The 16,805-nt window shown below is 44.2% G+C and overlaps 1 protein-coding gene and 1 long non-coding RNA gene across 2 annotated transcripts; one reads left to right on the forward strand and one right to left on the reverse strand.

Moving 5' to 3' along the window:
* Positions 1–167: 167 nt before the first annotated feature.
* On the forward strand, positions 168–1,912 carry LOC141027141 (uncharacterized). The gene is made up of 3 exons (XM_073504108.1): positions 168–468; positions 574–816; positions 1,434–1,912. The coding sequence occupies exons 1-3, from the start codon at positions 168–170 to the stop codon at positions 1,910–1,912; spliced, it is 1,023 nt and encodes a 340-aa protein (XP_073360209.1).
* Positions 1,913–4,471: 2,559 nt separating this feature from the next.
* Positions 4,472–14,074, reverse strand: LOC123495120 (uncharacterized). The gene is made up of 5 exons (XR_006667174.2): positions 13,257–14,074; positions 11,345–11,574; positions 10,445–10,502; positions 5,596–9,406; positions 4,472–4,713 (listed from the first exon to the last, which is right to left on the reverse strand). It is a non-coding gene; the product is annotated as an uncharacterized lncRNA (long non-coding RNA).
* Between the last annotated feature and the right edge of the window lie 2,731 nt (positions 14,075–16,805).

The raw sequence follows: 16,805 nt of genomic DNA on the forward strand, positions 1-16,805 counted from the left end.
ACAGATTATGCGCATGTTCGAAGAAAAGAGAAACCAATATTTTGCTTGAACTTCTGAGAAGTATGCAAGCTATGGTTGGGAAGAATAATAATCGGAATGGTAGTCACTCCAAGCTGTCAGATGTCTAGAGGACAAAGCCTACCAGCTTTAGTCAAGTTGTTAACCCTATGGAGGCCGACGATTGGCTGAGGGCCATTGAGAAGAAATTGGAGATTGCTCGTACCCAAGAAATCGACAAGGTTCCATTTGCTACTCATTATCTTGAAGGACCCACACCTATCTCTTGGGATAATACCAAGGCCATGAGGACTGCTGAAGACGAGGTCACTTGGGATAAATTCAAGGACAAGTTCCGCAAGTACCACATTCCCGCTGGGATTATTAAGGTCAAGCAGCGCGAATTCCTTGCTCTCACACAAGGGAACCTGACAGTAAATGAGTATCTAAACAAGTTCAATCACTTGGCTCGTTATTCCCTTCATGATGTGGCCACCGAAGAAAGGAAGATAGATTGATTCCTTGTAAGACTCAACCAGACACTCCGATGCACGCTCATCATGTTGGACTTTCCAGATTTCCAGGCTCTGGTGAACAAGGCTCTCATCACAGAAAGGGAGCACAAGCTCGTCCATGATAACAAGCCAGCTTATGAAGACTGCAAACGCAAGTTTGAGCCTAAGAAACATGGGTCGATTGTTCAGAAGGCTCGTACCTGGCAGCAACCTCGGTTTGAGTTCAAGCCAACACGGCAGCTGAATGCCAACAAGACTAAAAATCAAGTCAAGAACATTGTGACTAACCCCATAAGGGAAGACTGTCAGAGTAACAATGCGTGTTTTACTTGTGGCCAGGCCGGGCACTATGCAAGGCAGTGTCCCAAGAATGGCAAGCCGACTTCAACACTCAAGCCACAAGTCAACAACATGGGATCCTTCCTCGCTCAGAACCTAGTTCAAGAGCAAGTGCATCATCTCTCTGCCGAAGAAGCCAAGAAAACCCCGAAGTGGTCATTGGAATGTTTCCTGTTAATAGCATACCTGCAACACTTTTATTTGACTCTGGGGCTTCCCATTCTTTTATTTCACGGATTTTTGTTGCCCAAAAAAAGCTTTCTTGCTCTCTTCTTGAGAAATTCATGGTGATACAATCCCCGGGATCCATGCTCAAAGCAAATGTGGTATGTCGTGGTCTCGAGATAAACATCCATGGAGTTATTTTCCCTGCCACCTTGGTGTATATTGAATCATCAAAGCTGGATGTTATTTTGGGAATGGACTGGCTGACAAGACATCAAGTATGTATTAATTGTGCAACCCGGGAAGTCACATTAATAAATCCGGCAGGACAAGCAGCACAGTTTGTGGCCCACAGAAACATGCCAAAAAGGGATATGATCTTTGCAACTGTAACCTCAAGCATGGAATTGATTCCAGTGGTCAGTGGGTTTCTAGATGTATTTCCTGAAGAATTGCCAAGAATGCCACCAGATCATGAGCTAGAGTTCGCTATTGATCTTGTGCCTGGGACAACACCTCTATACAAGAAATATTATCGAATGCCTTCATCCGAGCTATTGGAGCTGAAGAAGAAACTGGACGAGATGCCCCAGAAGGGGTACATTCGCCCCAGCTCTTCACCATGGGGTTCTCCCGCCATCTTTGTGGACAAGAAGGATGGTAGTCTTCGTATGTGTCTAGACTACCGCCAGCTTAATGCTGTCACCATGAAGAACAAGTACCCGCTTCCTAGGATTGATGACCTGTTTGATCAACTGAGTGGAGCTCAAATATTTTCCAAGATTGATTTGAGGACCGGGTACCATCAACTCAAAATCAAGAAGGAAGACATTCCTAAGATAGCACTCACTACTCGCTATGGATTGTATGAGTATAGGTCATGTATTTTGGTCTGACCAACGCCCCCGCATCTTCATGCACATGATGAACAAAGTGTTCATGGACTTCTTGGACAAGTTTGTGGTGGTATTTATCGATGACATTCTCATATATTCCAAGGGAGAAGAGACCATAAACAACATCTCAGGCAGTATTGCAAAGGCTCCATGATCATCAGTTATATGCAAAATTCAGCAAGTGTGAGTTTTGGCTCAAGCAAGTAGGATTCTTGGGGCATATCCAATCAGCTGAAGGAGTAGTTGTGGACCCAAGTAAGGTCGCGGAAGTACAAAATTGGCAAGCACCCACGAATGTATCCGAGATTCGGAGTTTCTTAGGGCTTGCTGGTTATTATCGTCGATTCATTGAAGGATTTTCCAAGATTGCGAAACCACTGACAGAACTACTCAAGGATGATCAGAAATTTGGATGGTCTGAAGATTGCAAGAGGAAGTTTCAATGAATTGAAGACTCGATTGACCACCGCACTTTGTAGACGCTTCCTCATATTTATCGAAGCTTCGACGTGTATTGTGATGCATCCAGAAGAGGGATAGGATGCGTACTCATGCAAGATGGCAAGGTCATGGCTTATGCATCCAGACAACTACGGCCACATGAAGGAAACTATCCTACTCATGACTTGGAGTTAGCAGCAGTTGTGCATGCCTTAAAAATTTGGAGGCATTATCTCATCTGCAAGAGGTGCCAAATCTTCACCGATCACAAGAGTCTCAGGTACATATTCACCAAACCAGGCTTGAATCTCTGGCAAAGAAGATGGCTTGAATTGGTCAAAGACTATGACCTCGATATCAATTACCATCCGGGTAAAGCTAATATGGTTGCCGATGCTCTCAGCCGCAAACCAACCAGATTAAACATATTAATGGAATCCTTGCCTCCCGAGCTACATGAAGAGATGGCTCAGCTCAACCTGATCATTGTTGAGTCCATCTACACTGCTAATCTAGAAGTTACCCCTACTCTGGAAGAAATCTGCAAGGCCCAAGCGGAGGATTCATTATTTCAAAGCCATGTCGCTCGAGTACAAGCCGACAAGACTCAAGAGTTCCATGTGGATGATCAAGGTACTCTGAAATTTCGAGGACAATTTTTCATACCTGAATCCAGAGATCTGAGGCAAAAGATATTAAAGGAAGCCCATGAGTCGTCGTACTTGCTCCATCTTGATGGTACAAAAATGTATGAAGACCTAAGGCAGATATTTTGGTGGGATGGAATGAAGGACATTTGTCGGCGCAACGAACGATCGCGTTTGTTGCCCAGAGTTATACACAAGCACGCTAGCACCTAATATCCAACACCAGCATATAAAAGCAATACCAAACCAGAAGAACCGCTCTTTGTGAGATCAATGAGCGGACCAAGAAGACCAAGCTAAATGGGCAAGACAGCAGAGCACCACCTTGGGAAAGCCTCCCTTGCCGGGCAGGAGCGCCTGGTCAGGTCGAGGCCGCCCCAAGGACGCATCCAAGACTCCCCCGGCAGGCTCGCACGGACCGCCAAGGCCAATAACTCTGCCAAGGCACCACCGCTCCAGAACTAAGCAAATACATACCATTGGCACAGCTCAATGCTGGCACATAATACAGTGCAATTATACGTAGTAACTAAGTTAGGGCTCCATCAATGCCACTGGGCTCGTTGAGTGTAGACCATAACCCTATCGTCTCTTAATCTGTCAAGATCTGGACATGACAGGTGAGTATGTGGAATGTACTCGCAAGTTGCAAAGGAAGGTTTAACAGAATATATATGCAGGTTGAGTATTGGTGGAGGTTTCCTCATCATAAAGCCAATTTTCTCTTATAGTAAATTTTGAAACTTTCTTTGAAAACAAAATAATATTTTTTGTATAAAGATAGAAGTGAGACATTTCTATATAAGCACCAAAGCTCATTCTCAAAAATTAGTATAAAACATACATAGGGTTGAAGTGAAATACATTCCCTGTGCTCAATCCTCAACCTTAATAGACTTTTAGAAAAGAAAGGGGAGATTCTTCTTCAGTCGAAGTCTTCAGTTGCTCAAAATTTCCCGTAACCGGGGGCACGGCTAATCGATTAGGTTTAACCCTCTGCAGAGGTTGCACACATTCCCCGCACGACACAATCAACCCCGTTTATCGTTACACACTTGCGTGCATGACTAGGAAGAGATAGTGACGAAGCCTTTCCGTAACAGCCTCCTATATCAACCAAACCGCCCGCAACTTTGATACGAAGGCCTCTCTCCGATGGCGGTTCTGGGTTAGGGTTTCCCGTTAGTACTAAGCTAAGCCAAAGCCCATAGTAGCATGCGGCTGTACTGGAAGCTACATCAAACTGTACTTGGAAGATCTTAGTCCCCTGGACGACGGTCCCCACCAAAAACCTATGTGCAAAACCCCAGTTGGGCGCATTCACTACAAGACTCCGATGGGCGCAATCACGTGTAGACGCTCCCGTCAATACCGTTCCTCCTAGGGAGTAGAAGTAAAATAGTATATAGTTTTGTTTTTCAAAAGTTTTCACAAAACGTTGCCCCAAAAGAAGGCAAGTTTATTTGTTTAAAACTTGTTTGATTCCCAACCCTTTTGTTTGTAAGCAAGGCTAAGCATAGCTACAAGTTCCTAGGGCTTTAGCTAGCAATAATTCTTTGCAAAACCTTTTAATAAAACATGCATACTATTAAATTTTAAACAGATCATGCACATTTCAAAAGCGTAGGACAAATTATGATCAAGTTGCCACTTGCCTGAGTCTTGAAGTTGATTCCCTATTTGTTATCGTCACTCCTTCACTTTACGATATATCTAGCAATAAAATAAAATTACTTCAACACACGGCAACTCAAAATGAAGAATCAACTAAAAGATGCAAATTAACAATATAAGTACATCCTTATGATAATTATTGAGTCATGGTTATGGTTCAGATAAGATCGAGTTTCTTTGGATCAAGTTGGTACAAAGTGAAGATCATCGTTCGATAGAAGGAGGGTTGTGAGGCAAGATTCTATGACAATTTCATAATGGGTTTGTTCAGAATATTTGACTTGCTAACGGAAGTGGGTATGGCATAAGTTTCAAGATAAAAGAATTAAATTCTTAATCTTGTAACTCCCAATTTTTGTGGTGGTTTCAAAAGACCAGAGAGGGTTTCTAGGGATCCATCTAAGAGATTTATTATAGGATTAAATTCTATTTGAACGAAGTTAATAAACGATGGTCAAAGAAGGTCAAAATTAGGGTATTGGACTAAAATAGTATCTAAAACATGCTGAAAATTATACTATAACTTCTAGCAGATTGGTATGGTTCAAAAGGCCAATTTATATATATATAATGTGTTCATATGATTTACAGAATAATAGATATAGCAAAAATACTCGAGTTATCATTTAAATCGAAACTAAATTTTAACTTGCCAAAAACTGAGTTCTCAAATTTTTATAATAAACTAAATGTTTTAAGCAACTTAGGGATATCATATTTCTAAATTTTGGATAAGTAGATCAAAATATATGAATTGCCAAAGATTGGGCATTTTTCTGGAAATCAATTATGGGATTTGATATGAGCTGCCATGTGTTGCATTTCTGTTGGCTGATACCTCTTCACATCTAATATGCACAGAGGAGACCGTGGGCTATTGGATCTAGATCCAGGGGTCAAGAAAAAGAGGAGGAGGCTCACCGGAGTTGGACGACTAGGTCACCGAAGACGGGCGGCGTGGCTCGGACATGGGGAAGATCCGGCGATGGGGCTGGTTCTGGTGTCCGGTGAGAGCGGGACGGCGTAGATGGCGTTAGGCAGTCACAAAGGATATGGGAGAGGTGCTCGTCCCTGTCCTCGAGCATCGTGAAGATGCCGCCGAAGTTGCTTGCAGCTTCGGTCGGTCGAGATCTTTGCGGAGGTCGTGCTCCAGCTGGATGTTTGAGGGAAAGAACTTGTTAGGGAATTCGCATGGAAATAACTTGCCCAGGGAAGAAGTTTGAGCGTGAGGGGCTTACTGCAGAGGTCGCGAGCTTCGAAAGAAGAAGGCGGCGAGGGTCAGCTCCGGCATGAAATTGCTCGGGAGTCGGAGGGCTTTGGAGAAGGGCTCGTGGACATGGAGGTGCGGGGTGGAGAGGGGTTCCTTGGGGTCAATTTATAATGGCCGAGGGAGCCGGTACGGGGAGATCAAGGGAGCTCAAAGTGTCCATTAATGGCTGTATGTGCATGTATGTTTCACGGATCCGTTCAACGAATTAAAACAATAATGTTCAACGAATTAGAACAATAATGCAACGGTCGTGAATCTAGAAGTGATCCTGATGGGAGGATCCCAAGGTGGTAGGCGAGTGGGTTGATGGTTGGCGGCGGGGACGAGACTGATGGGACAAGCCTCCTAAAGATTAGGGTTGGACTAGTTTATATATAGCCTGCGGATTAGGTTAGGGACTAATCCGGTCCGTCCGATCGAAATCGAGCGGTCGAGAATAAATAGGTTAGGTAGCCCAAATAAGAAATCGGAGATGTTTTATAGATGTTGGGGGATGATCCGGACCCATCGGTCATGACTGCCCAGGTCGGGTTCGGAGAAGTTTCGGACGCGCACGCGAGGGGTTTGCGGGATGTGCAGAGAGGTTAGGAAGCCAGGCAAGAGGGAAAACAAAAACACGGTTGGTCTCGGAACGGTCAACGAAGGCAAGGGGGACGCGACAACTACGAAGGGGCGCAAGCTTTTATGAAAACATGCAGATGCAATGTGCATGATGACATGATGAATGCAGCAAACAAATAAATAAATACACACAACGATAACGAAAAAATATGGAAGCCGTCTGGAGCGTCGGTCTCGGGGCGTCACAGAGGATTAATGGGACACTTTGGCGTGAAGAAGACGGAGGATGGACTTGCTACACATTTCTTTTGGCCGAAGAAGAGATGGGATGTTGAGCGTTTTGTTGCTCGCTGCACTACATGTCAAAAAGCTAAGTCACGACTCAATCCTCATGGTTTATATATGCCTTTGCCTGTACCTAGTGTTCCTTGGGAGGATATATCTATTGACTTTGTTTTAGGTTTACCTCGAACAAAGAAGGGGAGGGATAGCAGATTTGTGGTCATGGATAGATTCTCGAAAATGGCACACTTTATACCATGTCATAAAAGCGATGATACTGTTAATGTTGCTGATTTGTTCTTTCGTGAAATTATTCGCTTGCATGGTGTGCCAAATACTATTGTTTTAGATCGTGATACTAAATTTCTTAGCCACTTTTGGAGATGTTTATGGGCTAAGTTGGGGACTAAACTGCTTTTTAGTACTATTTTTCACCCCCAAACTGATGGTCAAACTGAAGTAGTCAATAGAACATTGTCTACCATGCTTAGGGCTGTTTTGAAGAATAATAAGAAAATGTGGGAAGAATGCTTGCCTCATATTGAATTTTCTTATAATTGTTTGTTGCATTCTACTACTAAGATGTGCCCTTTTGAAATTGTGTATGGTTTCCTACCTCGTGCACCCATTGATTTGTTGCCTCTTCCATCTTCGGAGAAGGTTAACTTTGATGCTAAACAACGTGCTGAATTGGTCTTAAAAATGCATGAGTTAACTAAGGAAAACATTGAGCGTATGACTGCTAAATATAAACTTGCTGGAGATAAGGGTAGAAAACGTGTTGTCTTTGCACCTGGAGATCTTGTTTGGTTACATTTGCGTAAGGATAGATTTCCTAATTTACACAAATCAAAGCTAATGCCACGTGTTGATGGTCCTTTTAAGGTGTTAGAGAAAATAAATGATAATGCATATAAACTTGAGCTGCCTGCAGATTTTGGGGTTAGTCCCACTTTTAACATTGCAGATTTGAAGCCCTATTTGGGTGAGGAAGATGAGCTTCCGTCGAGGACGACATCATTTCAAGAAGGGGAGGATGATGAGGACAACAATACCATTGTTACACCCACAGCTCCTACTGCTACATATACTGGACCAATTACTAGAGCTCGCGCACGCCAATTAAATTTTCAGGTACTTTCGTTTCTTGGTAATGATTCTAATGTTCATGACAATATGATGCTGCCTAAATTGGATACATTTGTTTTGCTTACAAATGAAGGGCCTGGCATGGATAAGAGGGATGAACACTGGGGCAAGACCAAGCATGGAGAGGATGGCATGCGCAAGGGGAACAAGAACGGAGTTACAAGTGATGATTTCAGGACTTTGAAGCCACCATAATGAGTGCATGAAGCCTTGGACGAAATATACAAGATGCCACTTCATAAATTTCGTCCAAAGGCTATTCTAGGTGCTGCGTCACCTTATTATTGGGCCAGGCCCATGTAATTTCGAAATACATAAGTATATGCTGTTTTTAGAGTCCGTATGTGTGGGGAAACGAGAGATAGGGTTGGTTTCGGACCCCTTCCCTAAGGATCACGAAATTCCCCCCTCTTCCTCCATATATACAGCCCTTAGGGCACCATTTAGACTTTGGGATTTGTTTAGTTAAAAGTTAGCCATTGCAACTTTGTGTACTTTGTTTGTGTCCAACGACCAGACCAAGACCGCTTTCGTATCCCCATCTTTATCAATACTTAATCTATATTCGCAATATTAAGATTGCTTTATCATATTCTTGCTTGTTCTTCGATTGCTTGCAGGAATAGACCTTCGTGGTCAGGTTGATTGTGCTCCGCACGTGGTCAATAACCTCTCGGAGTTGGTTTAGCGATTGCTAAGGCGCGACATCGTGCACATTTGTAGTCGGATCGTCAAAGTCGTCTCCACCAAATCGATAGTTATCATCTCATCGAAAGATCGGGACACCCTCGCCTCTATCACACACTCTTTTGTTTATTTCACAATTCTCATGGTGGGCTTGAAAACTATTGAATTATGTGGGATATTCTTTTGTAGTGGTAACCTTCACAACCATCTTGGTCTTAGTGTCTTCAGTCCTTCTTTAACTTCTTGGATGTAAGCTTCAGTACTGGAGACGTCTTTTCCATGAAGTAACCTTTAGGCTCATATCAGTGTCAAGGTCATTGGAGGGTAAGAGGTTGCCATCTAAGTTTTTGAAAGAAGACTAGAACTTAATAAAGAAAACCAGAGGGTATGAGAATGCCTACCGGAACTACTAAAAATATAAGTTTTTCCTATCAAGGTCTTCCTATTTCTAAGCCATTTTCTAGGGCCACGTCCTATAGTCAACGTATGCTCTAATACCATTTGTAATGACCCGGATTTGGTAGAATCCAAGCCTCTGTGCTTATTGTGCTATCCCTGGATCGTAGCTAGCACACACAGTAACAAGAATGAATATCAGTAAAACATACATCATTGTACTAGACCGGTAGATCCAGAACTAAGCAAATACATACCATTGGCACAGCTCAATGCTGGCACATAATACAACGAAATTATACGTAGTCACTAAGTTAGGGCTCCATCAACGCCACTGGGCTCGTTGAGTGTAGACCATAACCCTATCGTCTCTTAATCTGTCAAGATCTGCACATGACAGGTGCAGGTGAGTACGTGGAATGTACTCGCAAGTTGCAAAGGAAGGTTTAACAGAATATATATATATATATATATATATATATATATATATATATATATATGCAGGTTGAGTATTGGTGGAGGTTTCCTTTGCATAAAGCCAATTTTCTCTGATACTAAATTTTGAAACTTTCTTTGAAAACAAAATAATATTTTTTGTATATAGATAGAAGTGAGACATTTGGATATATGCACCAAAGCTCATTCTCCAAAATTAGTTTAAAACACACATAGGGTTGAAGTGAAACACATTCTTTGTTAGTCCAAGTCTTAAGTTGCTCAAAATTGCCCTTAATCGGGGCACGACTAATCGATTAGGTTTAACCCTCTACAGAGGTCGTACACGTTCCCCACACGACACAATCAACCCCGTTTATCGTTACACACTTGGGTGGACTGGACGACTAGGAGGAGATTGTGATGAAGCCTGTCTGTAACAGCCCCCTATACCAACCAAGCCGCCCGCAACTTCGGCACGAAGGCCTCTCTCCGATGGCGGTCCTGGGGTAGGGTTTCCCGTTAGTACTAAGCTAAGCCAAAGCCCTTAGTAGCATGTGGCTGTACAAGAAGCTACATCAAACTCTACTTGGGAGATCTCAGTCCCCTGGACGGCGGTCCCCACCAAAAGCCTGTGTGCAAGACCCCAGTCGGGCGCATTCACTGCAAGACCCCAATGGGCGCAATCACTTGTAGACGCTCCTGTCAATACCATTCTGCCCAGGGAGTAGAAGTAAAATACTATATAGTTTTGTTTCTCAAAAGTTTTCACAAAATGTTGCTGCAAAAGAAGGCAAGTTTATTTGTTTAAAACTTGTTTGATTCCCAACCCTTTTGTTTGTAAGCAAGTCTAAGCATAGCTACAAGTTCCTAGGGCTCTAGCTAGCAATAATTCTTTGCAACCTTTTAATAAAACATGCATACTAAATTTTAAACAGATCATGCATATTTCAAAAGCGTAGGACAAATTATGATCAAGATGCAACTTGCCTGAGTCTTGAAGTTGATTCCCTATTTGTTATCGTCACTCCTTCACTTTACGATACATCTAGCGATAAAATAAAATTACGTCACCACACGGCAACTCAAAATGAAGAGCCAACTAAAAGATGCAAATTAACAATACAAGTACATCCTTATGATAATTATCGAGTCATGGTTATGGTTCAGATAAGATCGAGTTTCTTTGGATCAAGTTGGTACAAAGTGAAGAACGTCGTTTGATAGAAGGAGGGTTGTGAGGCAAGATTCTACGACAATTTCATAATGGGTTTGTTTGGAATATTTGACTTTGTTAATGGGAATGGGCATGGCATAAGTTTCAAGATAAAATAATTAAATTCTTAATCTTGTAACTCCCAATTTTTGTGGTGGTTTCAAAAGACCAGAGAGGGTTTCTAGGGATCCATCTAAGAGATTTGTTACATGATTAAATTCTATTTGAACGAAGTTATTAAACGATTATGAAAGAAGGTCAAAATTAGGGTATTCGACTAAAATAGTATCCAAAACATGCTGAAAATTATACTATAAGTTCTAGCATATTGGTATGGTTCCAAAGGCCAATTTTCATATATAAAATGTTTTCATATGATTTACAGAATAATAGATATAGCAAAAATACTCGAATTACCATTTAAACCAAAACTAAATTTTAACTTGCTAAAATCTGAGATCTCAAATTTTTATAACAAACTAGATGTTCAAAGCAACTCAGGGATATCTTATTTGTAAAATTTGGATAAGTAGATCAAAAGATATGAATTTCCAAAGATTGTGCATTTTTCTGAAAATCAATTATGGGATTTGATATGAGCTGCCACGTGTCGCATTTCTGTTGGCTGATACCTCTTCACATCTAAGTGGTCAAGAAAAGAGGAGGAGGCTCACCGGAGTTGGACGACTAGGTCGCCGGAGACGGGCAGCGTGGTCGGACATGGGGAAGATCTGGCGATGGGGCTGGTTCTGGTGTCCGGTGAGAGCGGGACGGCGTAGAGGGCGTGAGGTAGTCACGAAGGACACGGAGAGGTGCTCATCGCCGTCCTCGAGCGTCGTGAAGATGCCGCTGGAGTTGCTTGGAGCTTCGGTCCGTCACGATCTTTGCGGAGGTCATGCTCCGGCTGGATGTTTGAGGGAAAGAACTTGTTAGGGAACTAGGTAATTGCCCGTCCGTTGCTACGGGAACGGAACAATTTTCAACAAAACAAAAGTATCATGAAATAACATGGTGTTCTGAGGAATATCTCCCGATCTTACAAACATGATGTTTTGAGCAACATTAAGATACATAAGCATCAATTTTACATCGCAGTGTCAAAGCAAGCATGAATAAAGGACAATAAACACCATGATAGCCAAGTTAAGTTCACCATAACTCTCTTTTTCAAATTATTTTTCCTATGATATGGCTATACTGTCATGAATCATAAATCAATAAATCATAGGCAATTCCCATCATATGTCAATAGCTTGATTAAAAATTTCCCCCGTAGTGCATCCCATACATAAATTGGAGTTGTATATCCAAAAGTTTTCCCTCAAGGACTGTACCACTTCAAATTAAAATGGTATTTGTTGTCCTCTTTAACTAATTCATTCTCCCATATAAGCATGTAATATGAAGAAAGTAGTAGTGCATTATGATCACATGGCTTCTTATCCATTTTGATAGATGGTCAATAGTTCCTTTGCAACAAACTCAAGTTAGTAAGATGAAGAAAACAAGACTGGATTCCTAAACCAAACTGTCAAATTCTCACACAAATTACTTAGTACTATTTAGATACTTATTTTCTCGATCGATACTACAACCCTTTCATATGCTAGCAACCAAGAAACTACACAAAATTGGGACCTCCCCATGGTCCGGCTCCTCCAGAGTACCAACTCCTCGCCGTTCTCGTTATGTGCAGGCGTTGTCTGCCAAGGTAGCATCAGCTCCACGATGGCCTCCTCCAAGCTCAACGACAGTCAGCCCAATTACAAATTGAAGAAGAATCTTGTTGCTTATAGATGACAAATACAACAACAATAATTAGACATACAAGACCACCATTGAAAGACTTCGTAACACCTACTTGTTTTATGTGGCTATATAATAAGCTCTCACATTCCACATTACAAGTCAAAAAACAAAAAATGATCACGGGTTTCTGTTTCCAGTTTGCAAGATATAAGCTTATATAAAACTGTTTATTATCACTACTTTGTTTCTCTCCAAGCAAGAATACATAGATCGGAAGAAATATATCTGCTTATACTATAACTGGTTTCCTTTTTTTCCTAGCAAATATATGCATAAATGTGAAGAGATTATAGTTTAGGGTAATATGTGCGATCATTGTTCCATATATACATAGTTAAGAGGAGAAACAACGTATACCACCTATAAATTTGTTCTATACAACAATTCTGCAGTGCAAGACAATCAAAAAGGATAATACAAACAATGCAATTAGGCATAGGGAGAGTGACAATATAGTATTGAAAAGAGATGCCTATAAATAGTGAAACTCGTGGATAAAATTGACAAACAATGAGACTGTCAATTTAGAATAAGCAAGTATCTCTAACTGTTGGTGGTATCATAATTGACCTCCTTCAGTGAGCTGCTCACGAAACATTCATTCATCTCTACTCTCTTTTGTTTAGTCAAAAGCTAAATGCTTGAGAAAAAAGTACTGAACAATCGTTGTTATATTTTTGAGAATTTATTCAAAACTGATCATGTGTATTCCCTTCTTCTCAACCATCCTTGATAACTATTACACAGTTGACGTGTTACGTGGATGTGTAGACGAACCCGGAGGCCGAGACTTTGCTCGAAAACTCCATGGATGGTTGGATGACATGATCCCAGGACAGCCAAAGTATCTCTCTGAGTCGAGAGTTGTCGCATGCCCGCACCCGGCCTCAAAAACCTGCAGAACAAAACATTGGAAGATAAAAGTAGGGGGAGCACGAACTGAGAGGGAGAGGATTGGGCCATGGCCGGTGACCGAATCGGTGCTACGGCGGCCTGACGATACGAGCGCAACGGCGGTGACCCCTGGAAGGCCAGGAGATCAGGCCCACGCCCTCCTCGATGGTCGATGGCGAAGGGCGAAGCTGCTTCGAATCCTTTGGTCGCCCGCTTCGGCGGGCTTGGTCCCTCGCAAGTGGCAAGTTTCGGATGGGAACAAAGCGCCATCGATGGTGACGGATTTGGATGCCGATCTCGCCAGCAGCTCACAGGATTGGAAGAGCAGGGGGCGGATTCATAGCAGCTCACAGGATTGGAAGAGCTCACAGGATCTGAACGCCACAATCTCGCCATCGATGGTGATGCCAGATTCGGTGGCGAGATTGTGGTGGCGACCAGATCGGGAGGGGTAGGGCCAGGGGAAACGATTGGCGGGGGTTTGTTTGGGAGCGAGAGAGATAGAGCGAGATCCCGTTGACTCACGTCCAATCTTTTTTTAGCGGAAAACCAACGTGGGTAAGAACGCGAACGGGTGGGTGGAGGGGTTGACGATCCGTGCGATGTAAGACGGGAAACGGAACCTTGCAGTTCTTTTAGGTAGTAGAGATAGAGATTCGCACGGAAATAACTCGCCCAGGGAAGAAGTTTGAACGCGAGGGGCTTACTACATGTTAGAGTAGTCACTATGGTATACGCCTTCTAGTCCAAGTCAGTTTTGTATCCCTACCCCAAGTCGATTTGTACCCTCTTATATACTCTCGTATGCCGCACCAAATCATCAATAAGCAACAGTTTTATTCAGCTTTCATGGTATTAGATACCGGTCCCAGGGTTTAGGGTATGGCTCCGCCAACGCCACCGCCGCCACCGCCGCCCGGCTACTTCGAGCGCCGGGCTGCACTCATCGCCAAGGCTGCCAACGCAGTGGCCGCTTCTCTCTCGGCCCTCACCATAGCTCCACAAAACTACCCTGCACCCATCCTCGCCGCACCAATATCTCTTGCTGACACAATCTCCGACGTCAGCCCCTACATCCCCATAGTTCTTGATCTCGCCGCCCACAACTACTATCATTGGAGACATCTCTTCGATCTCCACCTCGGCCGTTGCAACCTGCGCTCGCATGTCGCCGCCAACTGTCTTCCCTGCCCCGACGATCCGCAATGGTTGAAAGACGATCTCGCGATAGTCCAGTGGTTCTACACCCGCATCACCACCGAGATCTTCAACATGCTCGATCACGACGGCGCCACCGCTGCCAACATCTGGCACTCCCTCCGTCAGCTCTTCCAAAGCAACACCGACGCTCGGAAAAACGCTCTCCACACCGAGCTTCGCAATATGGTGCAAGGAGATGCCCCGGTGAACCTGTTCTGCCAGCGCGTTAAGACCATTGGTGATGAGCTCCGCGAACTCGGCGATACAGTTAGCGACTCACAGCTAATCAATATTGTCGTCGTCGGCCTCAGCGAAGACTTTGACAAGCAAGCCTCGTTCATACCGATGATACGGCCCCCTCCTACCTTGGCTGAAGTTCGTTCCTTGCTACAGCTCGCAGCGGAAACACAAGCTCGCAAGGACTCTCGCCCCAAGGTCTTTCATGCTGCGGCTCGTCCTCCTCTGTCGTCTACACCAGCGCCGCCTTCCATGCCGGCTCCTGCCGTCGGGCCGTCCGCATCGTCATCTGTTCAACCGCCCCCAGGCTGGCGTCCTAGTCCGAACTACCGCGGCAAAAACCCTATCTACAGGCCGCCGTCGACTCGTTCGGTTCCGCCTACGACATCACCAACACCGAGTCCTGCACCACCCACCAGTGCTCCATCTGCGGTTGCATGGCGGCCTCCTCATGATCCTTGGACGGGGCTTGTTCAAGCATGGCCCATGCCCTGGTCCGCTCCGTCCACCCTCGGTGCTCCGCCGGCATACTCAGGTGCCTGGCAACCCGGCCTTCGGCTGCCTACTGGTGCTCTCGGGGTTCTCAACCCCCGACAGCCGGCCAATGCCTATCACGCCGCCCCGACGTATGCTCCTTATGGTCATTACACCACCGACGGCGGTGCCTACTACACACCTCAGCCGGCCCTGCTCCCGACGCCACCCCCACCACAGTCGGCCAATGCCTACTACACTCCCCAGCCGGCCCTACTGCCTTCACCATCGTATCCGCCGGCACTGCTTCCGACGCCACCCTCACCTGCGGCGCCGAGCTGGGATCAAGCTGCCTTTCTCCAGGCCATGAATAACTTTGCTGCACACGGAAACTCAGGTACGGATTGGATCTTTGATTCAGGGGCCTCTAGTCATATGTCTGCATCTAGTAATTGGTTATCTTCTTGCACTAAATCTCCTTTCCCTTCCATTATCCTTGGAGATGGATCATCTATTCCTATATATTGTGTTGGTCAGGCTCAACTTCCCTCTTCCACCAAACCTCTTTTACTTCGCGATGTTCTAGTTGCACCCGCCCTCATTAAAAATCTTATCTCTGTTCGCCAATTTACTTGCGACAATCTAGTTTCGGCTGAATTTGACCCTTTTGGTTTATCTGTGAAGGATTACCTGACCAAGGCCGAGATCGATCGCTTCAATAGCTCTGGTGATCTTTATTCTCTTAATGGAGTTCCTGCCGCCACCCCTCCAACATCCATGCTGGCCTCCGTCGATCTCTGGCATCGTCGCCTGGGCCATCCCAACCCCGCCGTCTTAGCTTCTATGCTTAGTGAATTTACCATACCATGTAATAGGGACTCTCATAATTCTGTGTTTTGCGAGTCTTGTCAATTAGGCAAACATGTGCGTCTTCCCTTTAGTTCCTCTAGTTCTTGTAGCACTTATCCCTTTGAATTAATACATTGTGATTTATGGACCTCTCCCATTGCAAGTGTTTCGGGTTTTAAATACTACCTTGTTATCCTAGATGATTTCACCCACTTTGTCTGGACTTTTCCTCTACGCAACAAATCCGAGGTCCATTCTCTTTTCCTTAATTTTCAACGCTATGTGTCTGTTCACTTCTTCCTCCCAATTCGCTTTATCCAATGTGACAATGGTCGCGAGTTTGATAATATTAAAAATCATACTTTCTTCTTACAACATGGCATCCTGCTTAGGTTCTCATGTCCCTACACCTCCCCTCAAAATGGTAAAGCAGAACGCTCTCTTCGCACCCTCAATGATATAGTTCGCACTCTCCTCATTCAATCATCTATGCCTCCCAAGTTTTGGGCTGAAGCCCTACACATGGCCACCTTCCTTCTAAATATTCGACCTTCTAAAACTAAACCCAACACTACTCCCTATTATTCCCTCTTTCTTTCCCACCCCGACTACTCCGCGGTTCGTGTTTTCGGCTGTCTCTGTTTTCCCAATGCCTACGCCACTTCTGCAAAT

Source organism: Aegilops tauschii, chromosome 7, assembly GCF_002575655.3.
Source record: "Aegilops tauschii subsp. strangulata cultivar AL8/78 chromosome 7, Aet v6.0, whole genome shotgun sequence".
Lineage (NCBI taxonomy): Eukaryota > Viridiplantae > Streptophyta > Magnoliopsida > Poales > Poaceae > Aegilops > Aegilops tauschii.

Coding starts and splice junctions, on each gene's coding strand:
- LOC141027141 (XM_073504108.1), top strand. CDS start 168: ATGGAGGCCGACGATTGGCTGAGGGCCATTGAGAAGAAATTGGAGATT. Junction 469..573: donor CAAGTTCAATCACTTGGCTC/GTTATTCCCTTC, acceptor TGGACTTTCCAG/ATTTCCAGGCTCTGGTGAAC. Junction 817..1,433: donor TAACCCCATAAGGGAAGACT/GTCAGAGTAACA, acceptor AATTGATTCCAG/TGGTCAGTGGGTTTCTAGAT.